The 16,881-nt window shown below is 50.6% G+C and overlaps 1 protein-coding gene across 2 annotated transcripts in view; it reads left to right on the forward strand.

The window, feature by feature from the left end:
• Positions 1 to 364: 364 nt before the first annotated feature.
• Positions 365 to 16,881, forward strand: part of LOC140427849 (E3 ubiquitin-protein ligase DZIP3-like) — a 173,247-nt gene continuing 156,730 nt past the window's right edge. The window contains exon 1 of one of the 2 annotated variants that reach the window (XM_072513632.1): positions 365 to 595. In XM_072513632.1, the coding sequence (XP_072369733.1) occupies positions 583 to 595 (13 nt within the window). In that variant the 5' untranslated portion in view covers positions 365 to 582. The remainder of the gene's footprint in view (positions 596 to 16,881) is intronic. The other variant, XM_072513631.1, reaches the window with a different exon arrangement.

Genomic DNA, 16,881 nt, shown 5'->3' on the forward strand with positions numbered 1-16,881 from the left:
TCCAGCATCGGCAGTATTTTGTATCTATTTCAGATTTTCAGCATCCGCGGTATTTTGCGGCAGCATTTTGTTTCTATTTCAGATTTTCAGCATCCGCGGTATTTTGCGGCAGCATTTTGTTTCTATTTCAGATTTCCAGCATCCACAATATTTTGCGGCAGCATTTTGTTTCTATTTCAGATTTCCAGCATCCACAATATTTTGCTGCAGCATTTTGTTTATATTTCAGATTTCCAACATACACAATATTTTGCGCATTTTCTGTTCATATTTCAGATTTCCAGCATCCACAGTATTCCGGCCGCATGTTTGGCTTTAATCGAATTCAAAAAGCTGAGGCGTTGGTTGGAGCAGGTGGCGGAAATGAATAAGCGAAATGTTTGCGTGGATGGGGTTTTGAAATTGAAACCTCCCTTTTGAATAGTATTCTGAAAAGCGACCATCCCTGTTCCATTCTTGCCCCGCCTGTGCAGACTGCGCGTCAGGGACTGTTGATTTGAAGTGCAACTGCGACACGTAATACTAGCATTTCCCGGTCTGCTTAAATTGCAGGGAGGCCTCAGCTCAGCACATACAATAGTCATGGCTGAACAAGGTAAGCTTCACTAGGGTCTGTCAGAGGTGAATTGCCGCGCGGTGGGCCAGATATGTCTGCCCCGAACAACAAGCAGCCAGCTCCGGGGTATACCTCCACATACCGCGCCAACAAAAGCAAGCTCCCGGAATGACTGCGCTACACACGGTTTTGTTTGCTTAGTTCTTTTTTTTTGTTGCGGTTACTTTAAATGAAGGATGAGCCGAGCGAAGTGAGCAGACCGCACAGACCGGATCCTGACGCATTCCCATCCTGGAAGTGCTTTTTCAGGGCCCGTCTTTCAAATCAGCACAACTTCAGTCTCGCCTCCGAAGCACAGCCCTGTTTCTCGCCTTGACATGAAAGCCCTCGACGGCGGCACCCTGTTCAAAAAGGATTCTAGAAATCAAACTCAGGATTTCAACTGCGGTTAATATATATAATCGCTTTGGGCCTGAACTTTATGTGGTGGGGGGAAATGGAGAACCTAGGACATTTGGGCAGGAAAGCAGCATCACAGCTGCCCTGAGGGCTATCTTGTTACCCGGCCAGTTAGGGGCCTCTTTCTACCCCACCCTGTGCCCCAGGCCAGGCTGCTCCTTAGCCATTTTGGCCTGAGGGTGAGGTGGGTGCCCATTGTGGTTACCCTCAAAATGGTAACTCCTCTCCCCATCCCAGGATGGTAGCATTGTGGAAAGCACAATTGCTCCAGGGTCCCAGGTTCGATTCCGGCTTGGTTCACTGTCTGTGTGGAGTCTGCACATCCTTCCCGTGTGTGCGTGGGGTTTCCTCCGGGTGCTCCGGTTTCCTCCCACAGTCCAAAGATGTGCAGGTTAGGTGGATTGGCCATGATAGTGTACAAAATTGCCCTTAGTGTTGGGTGGGGTTACTGGGTTGTGGGGATAGGGTGGAGCTGTTGACCTTGGGTACGGTGCTGTTTCCAAGAGCTGGCGCAGACTCGATGGGCCGAATGGCCTCCTTCTGCACTGTAAATTCTATGAAAACAGTAAAAAAAGACAAAATAAGAATACTGGTTTTGTTATGCTCTTGTCGTAGCATAAGCTGCTTCCTTGATGTGCACTCTGACAAAGGAAGGTTCAGACTTGGAGATAGCTTTAACATGTTAAACTATTAACAATCCTCCTACTTGGATTCGACACTACTGTTAATCCTGCGATAGCTACTCAGACTGACAAACCAGTCTGCTACAATCCACGTGGTGGGAGTGATGTTCAATCAACCCTGTGTCTGTACTCGTGGAGAGTCTCCACTGGAAAGAGACTGAGCATGTGTGATGTGTCCTTTTATATGGGTTGGTGTAATGCCCCCTGTGGTAGTGTCACCTCTGTGTGTATCGTGAATGCCCATTGGTCGTGACCTATTTTACTGACCTATTGGTTGACTGTGTGTCATAGAACATAGAACGATACAGCGCAGTACAGGCCCTTCGGCCCACGATGTTGCACCGACATGGGAAGTCAAAAACAAAAGCCATCTAACCTACACTATGCCATTATCATCCATATGCTTATCCAATAAACTTTTAAATGCCCTCAATGTTGGCGAGTTCACTACTGTTGCAGGTAGGGCATTCCACGGCCTCACCACTCTGCGTAAAGAACCTACCTCTGACCTCTGTCCTATATCTATTACCCCTCAGTTTAAGGCTATGTCCCCTCGTGCTAGCCATTTTCATCCGCGGGAGAAGGCTCTCACTGTCCACCCTATCTAACCCCGTGATCATTTTGTATGCCTCTATTAAGTCTCCTCTTAACCTTCTCTCTAACGAAAACAACCTCAAGTCCATCAGCCTTTCCTCATAAGATTTTCCCTCCATACGAGGCAACATCCTGGTAAATCTCCTCTGCACCCGCTCCAAAGCTTCCACGTCCTTCCTATAATGAGGTGACCAGAACTGTACGCAGTACTCCAAATGTGGCCGTACCAGAGTTTTGTACAGCTGTAACATGACCTCATGACTCCGGAACTCAATCCCTCTACCAATAAAGGCCAACACTCCATAGGCCTTCTTCACAACCCTATCAACCTGGGTGGCAATGCTCATTTCTCTGGTGCTCCCTCTAGTGTCTAGTTAGGTGTAGTATATGTACATTAACCGTTTGTGTACTTACAGTGATGTATATCACCACATCCCCCCTTTTTCATGTTACATATTTTCTGTACAGAGTTAAAGAAAATCGAACAAACTAGGTAGATGAGTGATACTCTGTACAAGTTATGATAACAGTGATCATTAAACAATAAGTCCAAATCATATGCATGAGTCCAAAGTTCACTAATTATTATGGTCGAGTGGCTTTCTTGTTTGGTTGGTGAGTTGGTGATGTTGATGGTGGCATTGCATTGCAAACGCCATCAGTGTCTCTGCTGAAGGAACCAAGAAGTGGTCAAATCACTTCGTTGTTGGATTTGGACTCTTTTTTTTTTTCTTTCGATGCTTGTGGTGGTAATTCTTGATGGCATCTGTCCTGAAGCCAGGTTGCCTGTTGGTAGTGCAACAAACATGAATTGGTAAGATGCATCATCCTGCCATGGCATGTCATTGTACTGAGCTGAGCAGTAACATTGTCCCTCATTTGCAGAGTTGTACCATGTCGTACCAGTCGTAGTTCCATTGTTGTTGTTTTTGTTGTGCTTGTTGTCGACGTTGTTGCCTTTGGTACGCTTCTTGCTATTGTCTTTGATGTTGTTGTGGTGGTTGGTTTTGTTGCCGTGTTTGCTGAGCTCAAGGACCACACTCTGTGGATAATACGAGTCCTTCACACAGTTACCCGTATTAGCGTGCTTTGTGGCATCTGCTGTCTCCTTGAGCATGCCGTCACTGAGTTTGCGGTGCCCCTCGTCTGGAGTCATGTCCGGCTTACTTGAATCAGCTTTGGCTTGTCGATGCTCCCCATCTGGAATCTGGTCTGCTCCCCATCTGGAATCTGGTCTGTTTCATCTGAGTCAGTTTTGGTTTGTTGATGCTCCCCGTCTGGAATCTGGTGTGGTTCAACTGAGTCAGTTTTTGGCTTGTCGATGCTCCCCGTCTGGAGCCCTTTCTAGTTCACCTGAATCAGCTTTGGTTTCTTGATGCTCCGTGTCCGGAGTCACTGCAGGTTCACTTGAGTCAGCTGTGATTTCTTGATGCTCACAGTCTGGAGTCATTTCAGGTTCACTTGCATCTTCTGAGGTTTCTTGATGCTCCACGTCCGGAGTCAAAACATTCAGGAATGCATTTGCTTGCGGAGAGGCTCGAGGGAGTGACGTTTGAAGTAACGTGGTGTCACCGGAGTCACCAGTCGTCTCACTGTGATTGTCGAGTGCCTCTGTACATTCTTGCTGAGGTCTGTCAAGGTGCACATCTGGTATGGGAAGTGGGATGCCGTTGTCACTTGTCTCATACAGTGGATAGAGCCTCCGTGTCTTCTTGTCGTTCATTTGAGCTGGGTAGACCATCAGAGTCTTCTTCTGGGGGCTCAAATAATCTGGGTGGACTGTCATAGTCTGCTTGCTGTACACTTTAGCGTGGTAGACTGTCAGAGTCTTCTTGTTCACTGGAGCGTGGTAGACTGTCATAGTCTGCTTGCTGTACACTTGAGCGTGGCAGACTGTCATAGACCCTCATGGTCTTGTTCATGCAAGGACCGCGCTTTGGAGTCTTGCATTGCTTCTATCATGGAGGCTGTCCACAAGCTCACTGTGGAGGCTTGTGTCACTCCCTCGGTGGAGTCTTGCAGCGCTCCTTGTGTGGAATCGTGCATTGGTCTCTCTGTGGAAACGGTCATCACTTCTTGTTCATGCAAGGACTGCGCTCTGGAGTCTTGCGTTGCTTCTATCGTGGAGTCTGTCCACGAGCTCGCTGTGGAGGGTTGTGTCACTCGAGTCACTTCTTGTGTGGAGACGTGCAGTTGTCTCGCTGTGGAGTCTTTCATCGCTTTCTGTGTGGAGTCGGGGACCCTTCGCGGTGCGTGGACCACTCTCTGTGTGGCAGCAGGCTGCTCTCTGTGGGCTTGTACCGCTCTCTATGTCTCATTGGTGTCAGGCCACAGCATAATCCTGCACTCACGAGTCGGGATGTCATATCTGCTGGGCTGAAGATCCTTAAATCCGAAGAACTCATCGTCGGGGTCGTCAGTGTGCAACACGTCTTGTTGCGGTTCGGATTTGGTACTGGGGTAGCCTCCCAAGGTGAAAGCTTTGTCTGAGTCGTTGTCTTCCAAGACCATATCATCACGCTTTGTATCGGAGCTGGCATTGGGCTTGCGATGTCCAAAGAAGAATTCAAGGTCTGAGTCATAGTCTTCAAGGACTGTACCATCACTTTGGGCGGTGCTTACTGCTTGTTGCAGGGTTCTGCGGAGGTTACTTTCAGCTACTGGTCAAATTTCAGGCATTGTGTTGTCGTTCCAGGTGAAATAATCTGGTTTTGAGGCTTTTGTTTTTGTGTTTTGGGACATTTCCCCTTTAAGTGGGCATGGTCCGTGGCCTCTGACATCACGAAGCGTGTGACGTAGTGCATAGGAAGTGATTGCGCATGCGTAGATCGCTGTTCCTTTACTTGGGGCCTTGTTCTCAATTGCGCATGAGCGGCTCCTCGTGCATATGCAAACGGACCTTCCTGTTCTGTGCGCTCTTTGTGCAACTGTGCATGTGCAGCACCTTTTCCAAGATGGCTGCAATTCAAAACTGCCGTTCGTTGCTGCAAGCCTACCTCGCGGTGAGTTTTGGTGCCTCTTTTACCTTTTCTTATTGTATGTTCCTCGCAGAATTCTTGGAATTTGTCCAGGACTGCCTGGAAGTCACCCTTGTTTTGCCCCTTTGAGTATTTGAAGGTCTGGAAGATTTCAGCTGCTTCTGGACCCGCGATGGTAAGTAGAAGCTTTATTTTCTCTGCATCCGGCACACCATCTCGGTCGGACGCTACCAGGTAGATCTCGAATCTCTGCCTGAACCCACGCCAGTTTTCACTGCGATTGCCTTGGTACCTGAGCTGCTGTGGAAATGGAATCTCGAACATCATCTTGCCTGGCTGCTGTTGCTGGTAGTCACTTTTTGCTGAGTTTTAACAATATGGATTGAAACAGATCACTCCTGGAACAATGTTTTGTTATGCTCTTGTCGTAGCCTAAGCTGCTTCCTTGCCTAAGCTGCTTCCTTGATGTACGCTCTGACAAAGGAAGGTTCAGACTTTGAGATAGCTTTGACATGTTTATTAAACTATTAACAATTCTCCTACTTGGATTCAACGCGACTGTTAATCCTGCTATAACTACTCAGACTGACGAACCAGTCTGCTACAATCCACGTGGTGGGAGTGATGTTCAATCAACCCTGTGTCTGTACTCACGGAGAGTCTCCACTGGAAAGAGACTGAGCATGTGTGATGTGTCCTTTTATATGGGTTGGTGTAATGCCCCCCTGTGGTAGTGTCACCTGTGTGTATCGTGAATGCCCATTGGTCGTGTCCTATCTTACTGACCTATTGGTTGACTGTCTGTGTCTCATGTCTCTGGTGCTCCCTCTAGTGTCTAGCTAGGTGTAGCGTATGTACATTAACCATTTGTGGACTTACAGTGATGTATATCACCACACTGGTTAAAACTGCTCTTCAATACTTTAACACTAAAATTACTAAAAATTGGGAAATAAGAATATTGGCCCGAACTCTCCCCTTCCCCCTTGTTGGGGCTTTGTAGTCCCAGTAATGGTGTCTATTGAGTTCTCTCAAGGGCGGATTTCCCTCCAGGGCAGAGGTCCCACTCTCAGCTTGTTTTTTAAAAATATTTTTATTCCATAAATTTTCACCATACAAAAGAAAAACAAGAAGAACAACCCTAACGATATAAGAAATGATCCCATCCCCCCAACAGTCAACAGTAACCAACCCCCGAAAGTGCATGATGAACAAACCTCAACAGTTGTAGAACCCCTCCTTCACCCCCCTCAACTCGAACTTCACCTCCCCCGTAGAATCATAGAATAATAGAATTTACAGTGCAGAAGAAGGCCATTCGGCCCATCGAGTCTTCACCGGCCCTTGGAAAGAGCACCTTGAAAAGCCCACACCTCCATCCTATCCCAGTAACCCCACCCAACCTTTTTGGACGCAAAGGGCAATTTAGCATGGCCAATCCACCTAACCTGCAGATCTTTGGACTGTGGGAGGAAACCGGAGCACCCATAGGAAACCCACGCTGGCACAGGGAGAACGTGCAGATTCCACACAGACAGTGACCCAAGCTGGGAATCGAACCTGGGACCCTGGAGCTGTGAAGCAACTGCGCTAACCACTGTGCTACCAGGGTCAAAAGCTCCAACAGGCCCCCCTCCATGCCGAGGCGCAGGGTGGAGCAGCTGACCGCCACACCAACAAGACCTGCCTACGAGCGATCAGCAATGCGAAGGCTAAAACATCTGCCCCTGCTACGCCTGCAACTCAGGCCGATCCGACACCCCAAATATGGCATCTAGGAAACTGAGCTCCACATCCATATGCAAGACCCCCGGGATTGTACTGAATACCGTCCAAAACCTTTCCTGCTTCGGGCAGGACCAAAACAGATGAACATGGTTCGCAGGGCCCCTTCCACAACACTCACAGTCATCCTCCACCCCTCAGTGGGCGGCACAGTAGCACAGTGGTTAGCACTGTTGCTTCACAGCTCCAGGGTCCTGGGTTCGATTCCTGCTTGAGTCACTGTCTATGTGGAGTCTGCACGTTCTCCCTGTGTCTGCGTGAGATTACTCCGGGTGCTCCGGTTTCCTCCCACAAGTCCTGAAAGACGTGCCTGTTAGGTGAATTGGACATTCTGAATTCTCCCTCAGTGTACCCGAACAGGCGCTGAAATGTGGCGACTAGGGGATTTTCACAGTAACTTCATTGCAGTGTTAATGTAAGCCTACTTGTGACAATAATAAAGATTATTATCGAACACCCGGCTCATCCTTGATTCTGTGAGGTGAGTCCTAAGTATAACTTGCAGCTGTATCAACCCCAACCTCACACACAAAGTTGAGGCATTCACCCTCTGCTGCACATCACACCACAGTCCCTCTTCCAGCATCCCCCCCCAGCTCTTCCTCCCAATTTGCCTTAATCCCCTCCATGGATATCCTATCCTCCAAGATCCTCCCATAGATCGCTGAATCAACCCCCTTCTCCAGCTCTCCCACTGACAGCACCGCCTCCAGCAAGAACGGAAGGTCGGGAAAACCTTTCTTGCATAGTCCCAAACCTGCATGTACCTAAACCACCTGCACCCCCAAGTATCTGAAGTGGGTTGCCGCCAAACAGAATGGCAACCCCCCACCCCCGTCCCTACTCCCAGCAGGGAGACCATAAAATACTCACTTTTGCCTGAATTCAATTAATACTCCGACTCTGGAGCAGCTCCATTATACTCCCCACTGACGTGCTCGGTTCTGAGATATACAACAGCAGGTCATTGGCCTATAAGGACACCTGTGTTCCATTTGCCTCCCTTCTGCAGCCCTGAGCTCCTTAGCGCAAAGGCCAAGGGCTCTATAGCCAATGCAAACAACTTAGGGCACCCCTGTTTCGTGATCCAATGCAGTGCAAAGTACCCCAAGTTCATGCTGTTAGAGCGAACACATGCCACTGGGTCCTTATACAACAGCCACACCTGCGCCACAAACCTCAGCCCAATTCCAAATCTCTCCAATACTCCATTAAGTAACCCCATTATACCCAATCAAAAGCCTTCTCTGCATCCAGTGCCACCACCACCTCTGTCTCCTTTCCCTCTGCTGGAGACAGGACCACAGTCAACAATCTCCTCACGTTCTAGAAGAGCTGCCGTTCCTTCACAAACCCTGTCTGATCCTCCCCAGTCAGCTTTGGGAGACATCCGTCGAACTTGACGACAGCACCTTTGCCAATATCTTGGCTTCTACATTCAGTAGAGATATGTGCCTGTACGACCCATACGCTACCGGGTCCTTATCCTTCTTTAGCAGCAACAAAATAGAAGCTTGCCCCATTATTTGTGGCAAGACTCCCCTGCTTATCGTATCTTCAAACATTCCCACCATCAACAGCGCCAACTTGTCCTTAAATTTCTTATAAAATTCAACTGGGAACCTGTCTGGCTCTGCTGCCTTCCATGCCTGCATCCTCCCAATCATCTCCTTCACCTCCTGCTCCCCCACTGCCTCCTCTCCCCCCAACACTGCTCCATCCGCTTCATCCAGCCTCGGACATTCCAACCCGTCCAGGAACACCATCATTCCCCGCTCCTCCCCTGGAGGCTCCGATTTATATAGATCCCTATTAAACTTGAATACATTATTGATCTGCTCCTGTGCCACCACCAGCTTCCCCATCTTATCCTGCACCTAAACTATCTCCTTCCCTGCCACCTCCCTCCGGAGCTGGCCAGCCAACATACGCCCTGCCATCTCCCGGTGTTCGTAGACCGCCCCCTGTCTTCTCAACTGGTGCACCGTTTTCCCTGTGGAAAGTTGGTCGAACCTCGCCTGCAATTCCTTCCTCTTGGACAAGAGACCCAGGTCCGGGACCCCCGCATACCTCCCATCCACCTCCAGAATCTCCTCTGTTTTTGGCACTCCTCTCTCTACCGTAGCTTTGAACAAAATCACCCCCCCCCCCCCCCCCCCCCGCCCCGCCTTCAGAGCTTCCCAAGCCACCGACTGAGAAACCTCCACTATGCAAATAAATCCCACATATTCTCCGATCACCTTCCTGATCTTGTCACAAATGTTCTGGGCCGGGATTTTTTGCCCTGCCGCATCACTTGTCTGCCCCGATCCACGGCGGGATTCTCCGTTATGCAGGTCGGTCAATGGGGTTTCCCATTGTGGGGCAGCCCCGCGTCGTCAGGAAACCCCCACGCACCGGCAAAACGGAGAATCACGCTGGCGGAGAATCCCGCCCCGGTCTGCTAACAACCCCACGTCCATTCTCCACCCCGACCTCTGAGTCATCCCCTTCTCCAAAGCCACATCCAGCCAATGCTCAGCATAGTTCGAAATCCCAATTGCTGAGTACTCCGACCTCCTAACCAAAGCCAATAGCGCCTTCCCCACCATGAAAAAGACTATCCTCGAGTACACCTTGTGACCGGGTGCAAGAACCTCCACGGGTCCACTCCTCCCATCTCCCTCGAGAGCCGAGCAAGCACCTTTGCCCCCATGACTGGGCCAGCGAGCGTGGCTGAAATATGCCCACCTTCGGTTCCTACACCATGGGATGGATTCTCAAAAAATGGTGGTATGTCCCCACACTGGTGTACAAACGTTGGCGTTTCACTTCAGACTTTCCTAAAAAAGATAAAGACCCATTCACTTACCTGCAGGGGGCAGGCAGGGACCCGGGGAGCTTTACACGAACGGGCCACCGCACCTCTGGTTCCAGGTCCACGCATTCGCACGGCGGCGGCCTCCAGCGGCCACGCCGAACGCGATGGCGGACTCAGCCGGCAAACCTGGACCAACAAACAAGGGCCCACCGATCTGCCCCGCGCCGCTCCATATGACCTGCCTGATCGCCGCCCATAAGGCCCCCCCCACCCCCCCCCAGTGCTTGATCCCCCCCCACCCCCCAACAGGGTGGCCGTGGACTGAGTCCCAACCGGCCAGACATGTTTAGAACCACGCCGTCGGGAATTGGGCCGGTCGGGACCGGAGAATCGCGGGAGCGGCGCTGGGCCCGATTCGGGCGTAAATGTCGATTCTCCGCCCACGCGCCAAATGAGATTTCGGTACGGGGCTGCGGAGAATCCAGCCCCTTATTCCAATTCCCCACCCTCACTATCAACTCGTGGGTCTCCAGATCCAGGATGGCACCCAGCACCCTCTTCACAAACCCTGCATCATCCCAGTTGGGGCCATATATGCTTGCCAATGCCACCGACCTCCCCTGTAGTGCTGCTGTCACTATCACGTACCTGCCCCCGGTCCACCACCACCTTCTCCATCTGAAACCTCACCTCTTGCCCACCAATACCACCACCCCCCCCCGAACCCTCCGAGTGGAAAACCTTATCCAGTTTCAGGTAGTTCATAGCGCGCACATGACGCTGGCTAGGATGAGCAGGTTCTTTAAGGGGGTAGAGGACAGGTGTGGGTGCGGGGAGGCCCACATGTTCACATGTTTTGGGCACATCCAAAACTGAAGGGGTTCTGGCAGGGGTTCGCGGACGTAATGTCCGAGGTGTTGAGGGTGAAGATCGTCCAGAAGTGGCAATATTTAGAGTGTCGGAAGAACCGGGCGTCCAGGAGGCGAGAGAGGCCGCTATCTGGCCTTTGACTCCCTCGTAGCCCGGAGATGGATTTTGCTGGAGTGGAGGTACTCTGAGCTAGCACTCCAAGGTGTTAGGATCCCAGACGAGATCCAACAATTTGCAATGTGAAGGATGCTTCATCATAGTAGTGATAACATTGACCAATAAATAGGTAACTTTTTTGTTAAAACAAACTTTAATTCTCCCAGTAAGATGTCACATGACCTGTTTATCCAGGACTCCGCACCATCCCACATAAATTACCTCCACTCTTGGATCCTCCAAAATGAAAACAATGTTCCATTAGCCATCTATCTGTAAATAAGTAAATGGTTAAAATCAATGATTACCTTATCTTTACGACCTCTTGTATCACAGCTTCAGCAGACACATTGCTTGTATGTATTTAGACCCAGGGTTAATAACATTACTGCAACAAATATAAAATACAATATAACATTTGCCTATATTCATCATACATCCCCACTTAAATAAAAACAGCCAGCAACCTGAAAAGATGGCTTCAGATTGCCAAATATCTCCTGATATTCTGACATCCAATGAATATTCCTGTGCTTTTTTAAGAGTTCAATCAGTGGAGCGCAACACTGCTAAAATTTGTCATAAATTATCTGTAGAAACCGCACATACCCTGAATCCTCAATTTCCCTCCTCTTTGAGGGCATTGGGAACTACCCAATGGCTTTCATTTTCATTCCGTGGGGCCATCTGACCATGTCCAACAGTATGGCCTAAATCTTCAGTCAAGTTTACCACAAAGCCAGTCTCTTGTAGTCAATCAAACAATTCCTTCAACTGTTCCATATGCCTTCCATGTTAGACTGACCACCACCCAGATCGTCTATGTACACTGCACAATTCCCTAATCCAGAAATGACCATGTTGATTAGTTTTTTGAATTTTGTTGGCACATTCTTCATTCCAAATGTCATACCAGTTATTCCAAATAATAATCCTTATTATTGTCACAAGCAGGCTTGCATTAACACTGCAATGACGTTACTGTGAAAATCCCCTAGTCGCCATACTCTGGCGCCTGTTCGAGTACAATGAGGGAGAATTCAGAATGTCGAAATTACCTAACAGCATGTCTTTCGGGACTTGTGGGAGGAAACCGGAGCACCCGGAGGAAACCCACATAGACATAGGAAGAACGTGCAGACTCCGCATAGACAGTGACCCAAGCCGGGAATCGAACCTGGGACCCTGGCACTGTGAAGCAACAGTGCTTACCACTGTGCTACCATGCCGCCAACAAATGGTCAAAAAATACTGAATCCCACTTTTTGTCATGACACGCTGGAAAATGGCACTGACCAACGATACACCGAAAGGCCGTGAGCGTTAACTGACAGTGAGCTGAGAATATGCTGGTGCACGTCTTGCAAAATTCTACCCTAGGTTTTAACTTCAATGTAGCACTGAGAACGTGTACGCTGTGGGGTTGGTGATAAATCACTGACTTGGGGAATGACTCACAAACCCTGGGAAAGTATCAGTCCAAATTTGTATGACCTATTGGTGCAAGGGATAGTCATATTTGATTCAAATCTGTCCAAAGATGTGCCGGTTACGTGGGTTAGCCATGCTAAATTGCCCTTAGTGTCCAAATAGGTTGGGTTGGGTTGCGGGGATAGGGTGGAGGTGTGGGCTTGGGTAGGATGCTCTTTCCAAGGGCTAGTGCAGACTCAATGGGCTGAATGGCCTCCTTCTGCACTCTAAATTCTATATAGCCATTTTTAAATGCCGCCCCGATCTCTGAGGCCACTGAGACAATCACCGACTCTCTCACCCCATAGCCTGACGGACGATGGGAGGGTTCCCGGATCACCCCGCACCCCCCCCAACACCCACTCAGGGCACCACCGGCCCGATCCTGTGCAGAAAATGACAACCTGGCACCATGGCAGTGCACATGCCAGCTGGCAGCACCACCTGGGCACCATGACAGTGCCAGGTTGGCACCCAGGTGGTACTGTAAGGGTGTCAGGCTGCCATTGCCAGGGCACCACCCAGCCCAAAGGGTGCACCTGGGGGCCTCTGATCCCCTGGGAGACCCCCATTCAATCTGGTCCCCGTTTGTGGGGACCAGTGCTGTACAGCGCTCGCCAAGGTCTCCGAGTAAAGGCTTTGAATCCCAAAGACTCGGGTACCTCGGGAATCTGCACATAGGAGCAAGACAGCTAGTCTCGCTCTAATGTGTAGATTGCCAGAAAGTGATCCTGCCCATTGTGGGCGGGATTTACGTCGCAACGTCTCGCGAGATTGCATTGGATCTCGCAAGGCCTTGTGAGCCGGGTATATCCTGGGAGCGGTGTCTTCCAGTCTTTATCAGCCAAGCTGCGCCGCAGCGAGCTGCTTTTCAGGCACAGCGTGGCCCTTAGCCACTTTTTTGGGCCCTGGGGAGTTTCTCACTGGTTTAGCCCATACTTAGAATTTTTTTCAGCTAGGGCAATGTCACTCCACACACACATGGGCATTATCCTACCCCCCCCCCCCCCCCCTTCCCAAAGTGAGAACATCTCGCTATGGGGGTCCCTGGGGGACCCTCTCTTCAGGCCCCCCACACACGGCTCCTTAAAAGACCCCAACCTCCCAGACGCTCCTACCTTTCTGGCCTGCACCCCGCACCCTTCAAACACCCTCTCCACCTTCCTTATTGGGCATGACCCCTCTCAGGCCCTGACCCTTGGCAGTGCAACCCAGGCACCCTTGTACTGGCATCCTAGCAGTGCTCCTCCCAGCTTGGCAGTGCCAGGGTGGCAGTGACAATTGGACGGTGCCATGGTGCCTGAATTCTAGGGCGAGGGCCAGGGAGTCACCCAGCTGAGGCATTGCTGGGGAGGCTGGAAGATTCTGGGAGGCCGATAGATCCTGCGTAAGCTTGCCTAAGTCGGTTTGAAACCTACTTAGGCGCCTGTTGTTTGTTGCGCCTTGCGGGACTTGGGTATATCCCACGAGGCGTAAAGGCTGCATAGATGCTTGGGGGAGTAATCCAATTCTTTGCCTTCGTTATTTAGCGTCGCCATGTCTGGGACTTGCGGTCGGTTGGCCCTGACCACAAGGAGGAGTGCCAGTCCCTCCTCGCCCCGATGGCCTGGTCGCACTGCCTTTTGGGTCCTGCCCTGTAGCCCTAACCCCCGGTATCCCACAAGCTCTATGCGATAGTTCACAGTGCCAATGTGTTGCTCTCTTTGGTGTTGTCTCTTAATTTGGCTCTGTTTAATTACGTTTGCTCAAGAGTCGGCAGGTATCTTTCGACACCGCCACAAGGTTCAAACCGAATACTGATCAAAGACTCGATACACCAGTTAGTAAGTTCAAAAGCAGTGCTCATTTATTTACACACAGTCAAATCTACTCGTGCATAAAACTCTACAACCTAAACTATCACTATTACAAAAAGCCTATACTTAGCTTCGGGTGCCCACTCAGTCAGAGGAACAATGGCCGTTGCTCGGTTCTGAGGCTGCTGGGTTGAGCTGTTTACAGGATAGCAACTAGGAACGTCTATCTCGTAGTGTGCGTTGACTTGGAACTTACTTGGTCTGGCGTAGCTGCTAGGCTGGTCTCTCTTCGCTGAGAGCCAAGGCCAAAGAAGAAAGATTCTCTCTTGGGGAATACTTTTTATACCTGAAAGGGCTTCGCGTGCTTTTGGGTGGGCCTTGAACTTGGCCTCAATTAATTGGACCTTTCCCAATCATTCTTATCGAACTTCCTCCAATAGAGGGGTGGTTCCCTGGTTGCTGGGCGTGTCCTAGGTGGCCGTTGGTTTGCTTTGTTTGAGTCTCCTCTGGTGCCGGGGTGTCTGCCTGAACATTGTTTATCTAAATGTTTCCCTTTTGTCCCCGGAGATGGCTCATTAGTATGTAGATGGCTTAGCAGTTTCTTTCCTGTCTGAGAGCCAAGGCTCTCATCGACAGACAAACCTTGTACCTGCTTGTTTCTCAGTATTGTCCAATTTTCCCTGCGTTCTTTGCAAGTGTCCATTTTGTAATCGGGACATGGCCATCCCAGATGGCTACAAATGCATGTGTTGGTTCTCGTTTAGACAATTGCAGAACGTAACGACGAGGGATTACCCATCAACTGGGGCAAAATACTGCAGAGAAATAAAGGAGACAAATGGTGGCAAGTGGTTAGCACTGCCTCATGGCGCCAAAGACCCGGGTTCAATTCTGGTCTTCGGTGGTGTGGGGAGTTTGCACATTCTCCCTGTGTCTGTGGCGATTTCCTCCGGGTTCCCACAGTTCAAAGGTATGTAGGTTAGGTGGATTGGCTATGTTAAATTGCCCCTTCGAGTCCAGGGGTGTGAAGGTTAGGTTAAGGGGTTATTGGAATAAGGCAGAGAAGTGGGCTTGGATCAAGTGCTTTTTCAGAAGGTTGGTGCAGACTCAATGGGCCAAATGGGTTCCTTCTGCACTGTTGGGATTCTATGAAAAGCGAAACAAACACAATCACTCCCATAGACAATGTATACCCCACCACCATTCACAGAGGTCCATAGTTTTGCACGAACCCATTCAGTTTTTGCCCAGTACATTCCTTTGCGTGAAATCATTTGCCTCTTCAGGCGTGTTGAAGAAATAATCCCTGGGCGGGATTCTCCGAAATGGAGGCAGAGTGTCTGTGCCATCGTGAACACCGTTGTGTTTTACGACGGCACGAAGCGGGCGCGGGCACTACCGATTCTGGCCCCCACAAGGGGCCAGCACGGCGCTGGAGCGGTTCACGCCCCTCCAGCCTCCCTTCCCGGCGCCAATTGGGCGCCGCACCAACCCGCGCATGCGTGGGGGACTTCCTCAACGCGCCGGCCCCGACGCAACATGGCGCGGGGGTTCAGGGGCCAGCTGCGTAACAAAATAGGGCCGGGGCTGGAGAGGCCGGCCCGCCAATTGGTTGTCCCCGATCGCGGGCCAGACCCCATCGGAGGCCCCCCCCCTGGTGAAGGAGCCCCCCTCCCAACCCCCGCAGGCCCCCCCCCCCCCCCCCGACCCTACGCGCCGGCTGCGAGCAGGTGTGGTCGGCGCCGGCGGGACTCTGCCGTTTCCGCGCGGCCGCTCGGCCCACCGAGGCCGGAGAATCTGCGGCCCGGCCACGGAGAGCGCCTCGCGACCGGCGCCGCGCCAAACGCGCCAGCGCAAATGCCGCCGATTCTCCACTGCTCAGAGAATCGCGTGCCGAATTCGGCGTGGCGCGGTTGCGGCGATTGTCCGGCCCGGCACGGGGCTCGGAGAATCCCGTCCCCTGTCTTTGTATGTGACCCAGAGTCTTGCCAGTTATAGCATGCAGAAACTCACCTTGTTTTTAAAGAGTGCCACTTTGGCCCCATTGAATTCTGCTCAGCGCTTGGCCAGGTTGGCCCTAATGCATTGGTAGATACGGATGCTATGTGCTTCACATTTGCAAGATCGCGTGTTCCTCACCCAACTCAGGATTCGTTCTTTGATATTTGGGTAGCCTGACGATTACCACCCGCGATAGTTCCCCCGTTCTTGGCTTCTGGCAGAGTGACCTGTGGGCCCTGTCTACCTCTGGGGGGTTTGTGAAGCCCTCATACCCGACCAGCTACCAAGCATTTTTATTTTTTAAAATAATTTTTATTAAAGGTTTTCATAAAATATCAATCACAAAATGAGAAAAAAAAAGAAACCAACAGGGTTAAGTACAAATCACAATCTAGAAAAGCAACCCTCCATACCACCCCCCACTGTACATAGATAATAAATTAACATTAACACCCCGACTTAACACAACAGGTGTATACACCCCCTCAGTCCCTTCAGTGTAAATAACAAAAACAATAATAAAGTAAAGCCCCCCCCCGAGCTGCTGCTGCCATTGACCAATGTCTATCATTCTGCCAGAAAGTCTTAAGAACGGTTGTCACCGCCTAAAGAACCCTTGTACCGACCCTCAAGGCGAATTTAACCCTCTCCAATTTAATGAACCCTGCCATATAGCTATCCAGGATTCCACGCTTGGGGGCCTCGCATCCTTCCACTGAAGAAGAATCTTTCG

The sequence above is a fragment of the Scyliorhinus torazame genome, chromosome 8 (genome assembly GCF_047496885.1).
Source record: "Scyliorhinus torazame isolate Kashiwa2021f chromosome 8, sScyTor2.1, whole genome shotgun sequence".
Lineage (NCBI taxonomy): Eukaryota > Metazoa > Chordata > Chondrichthyes > Carcharhiniformes > Scyliorhinidae > Scyliorhinus > Scyliorhinus torazame.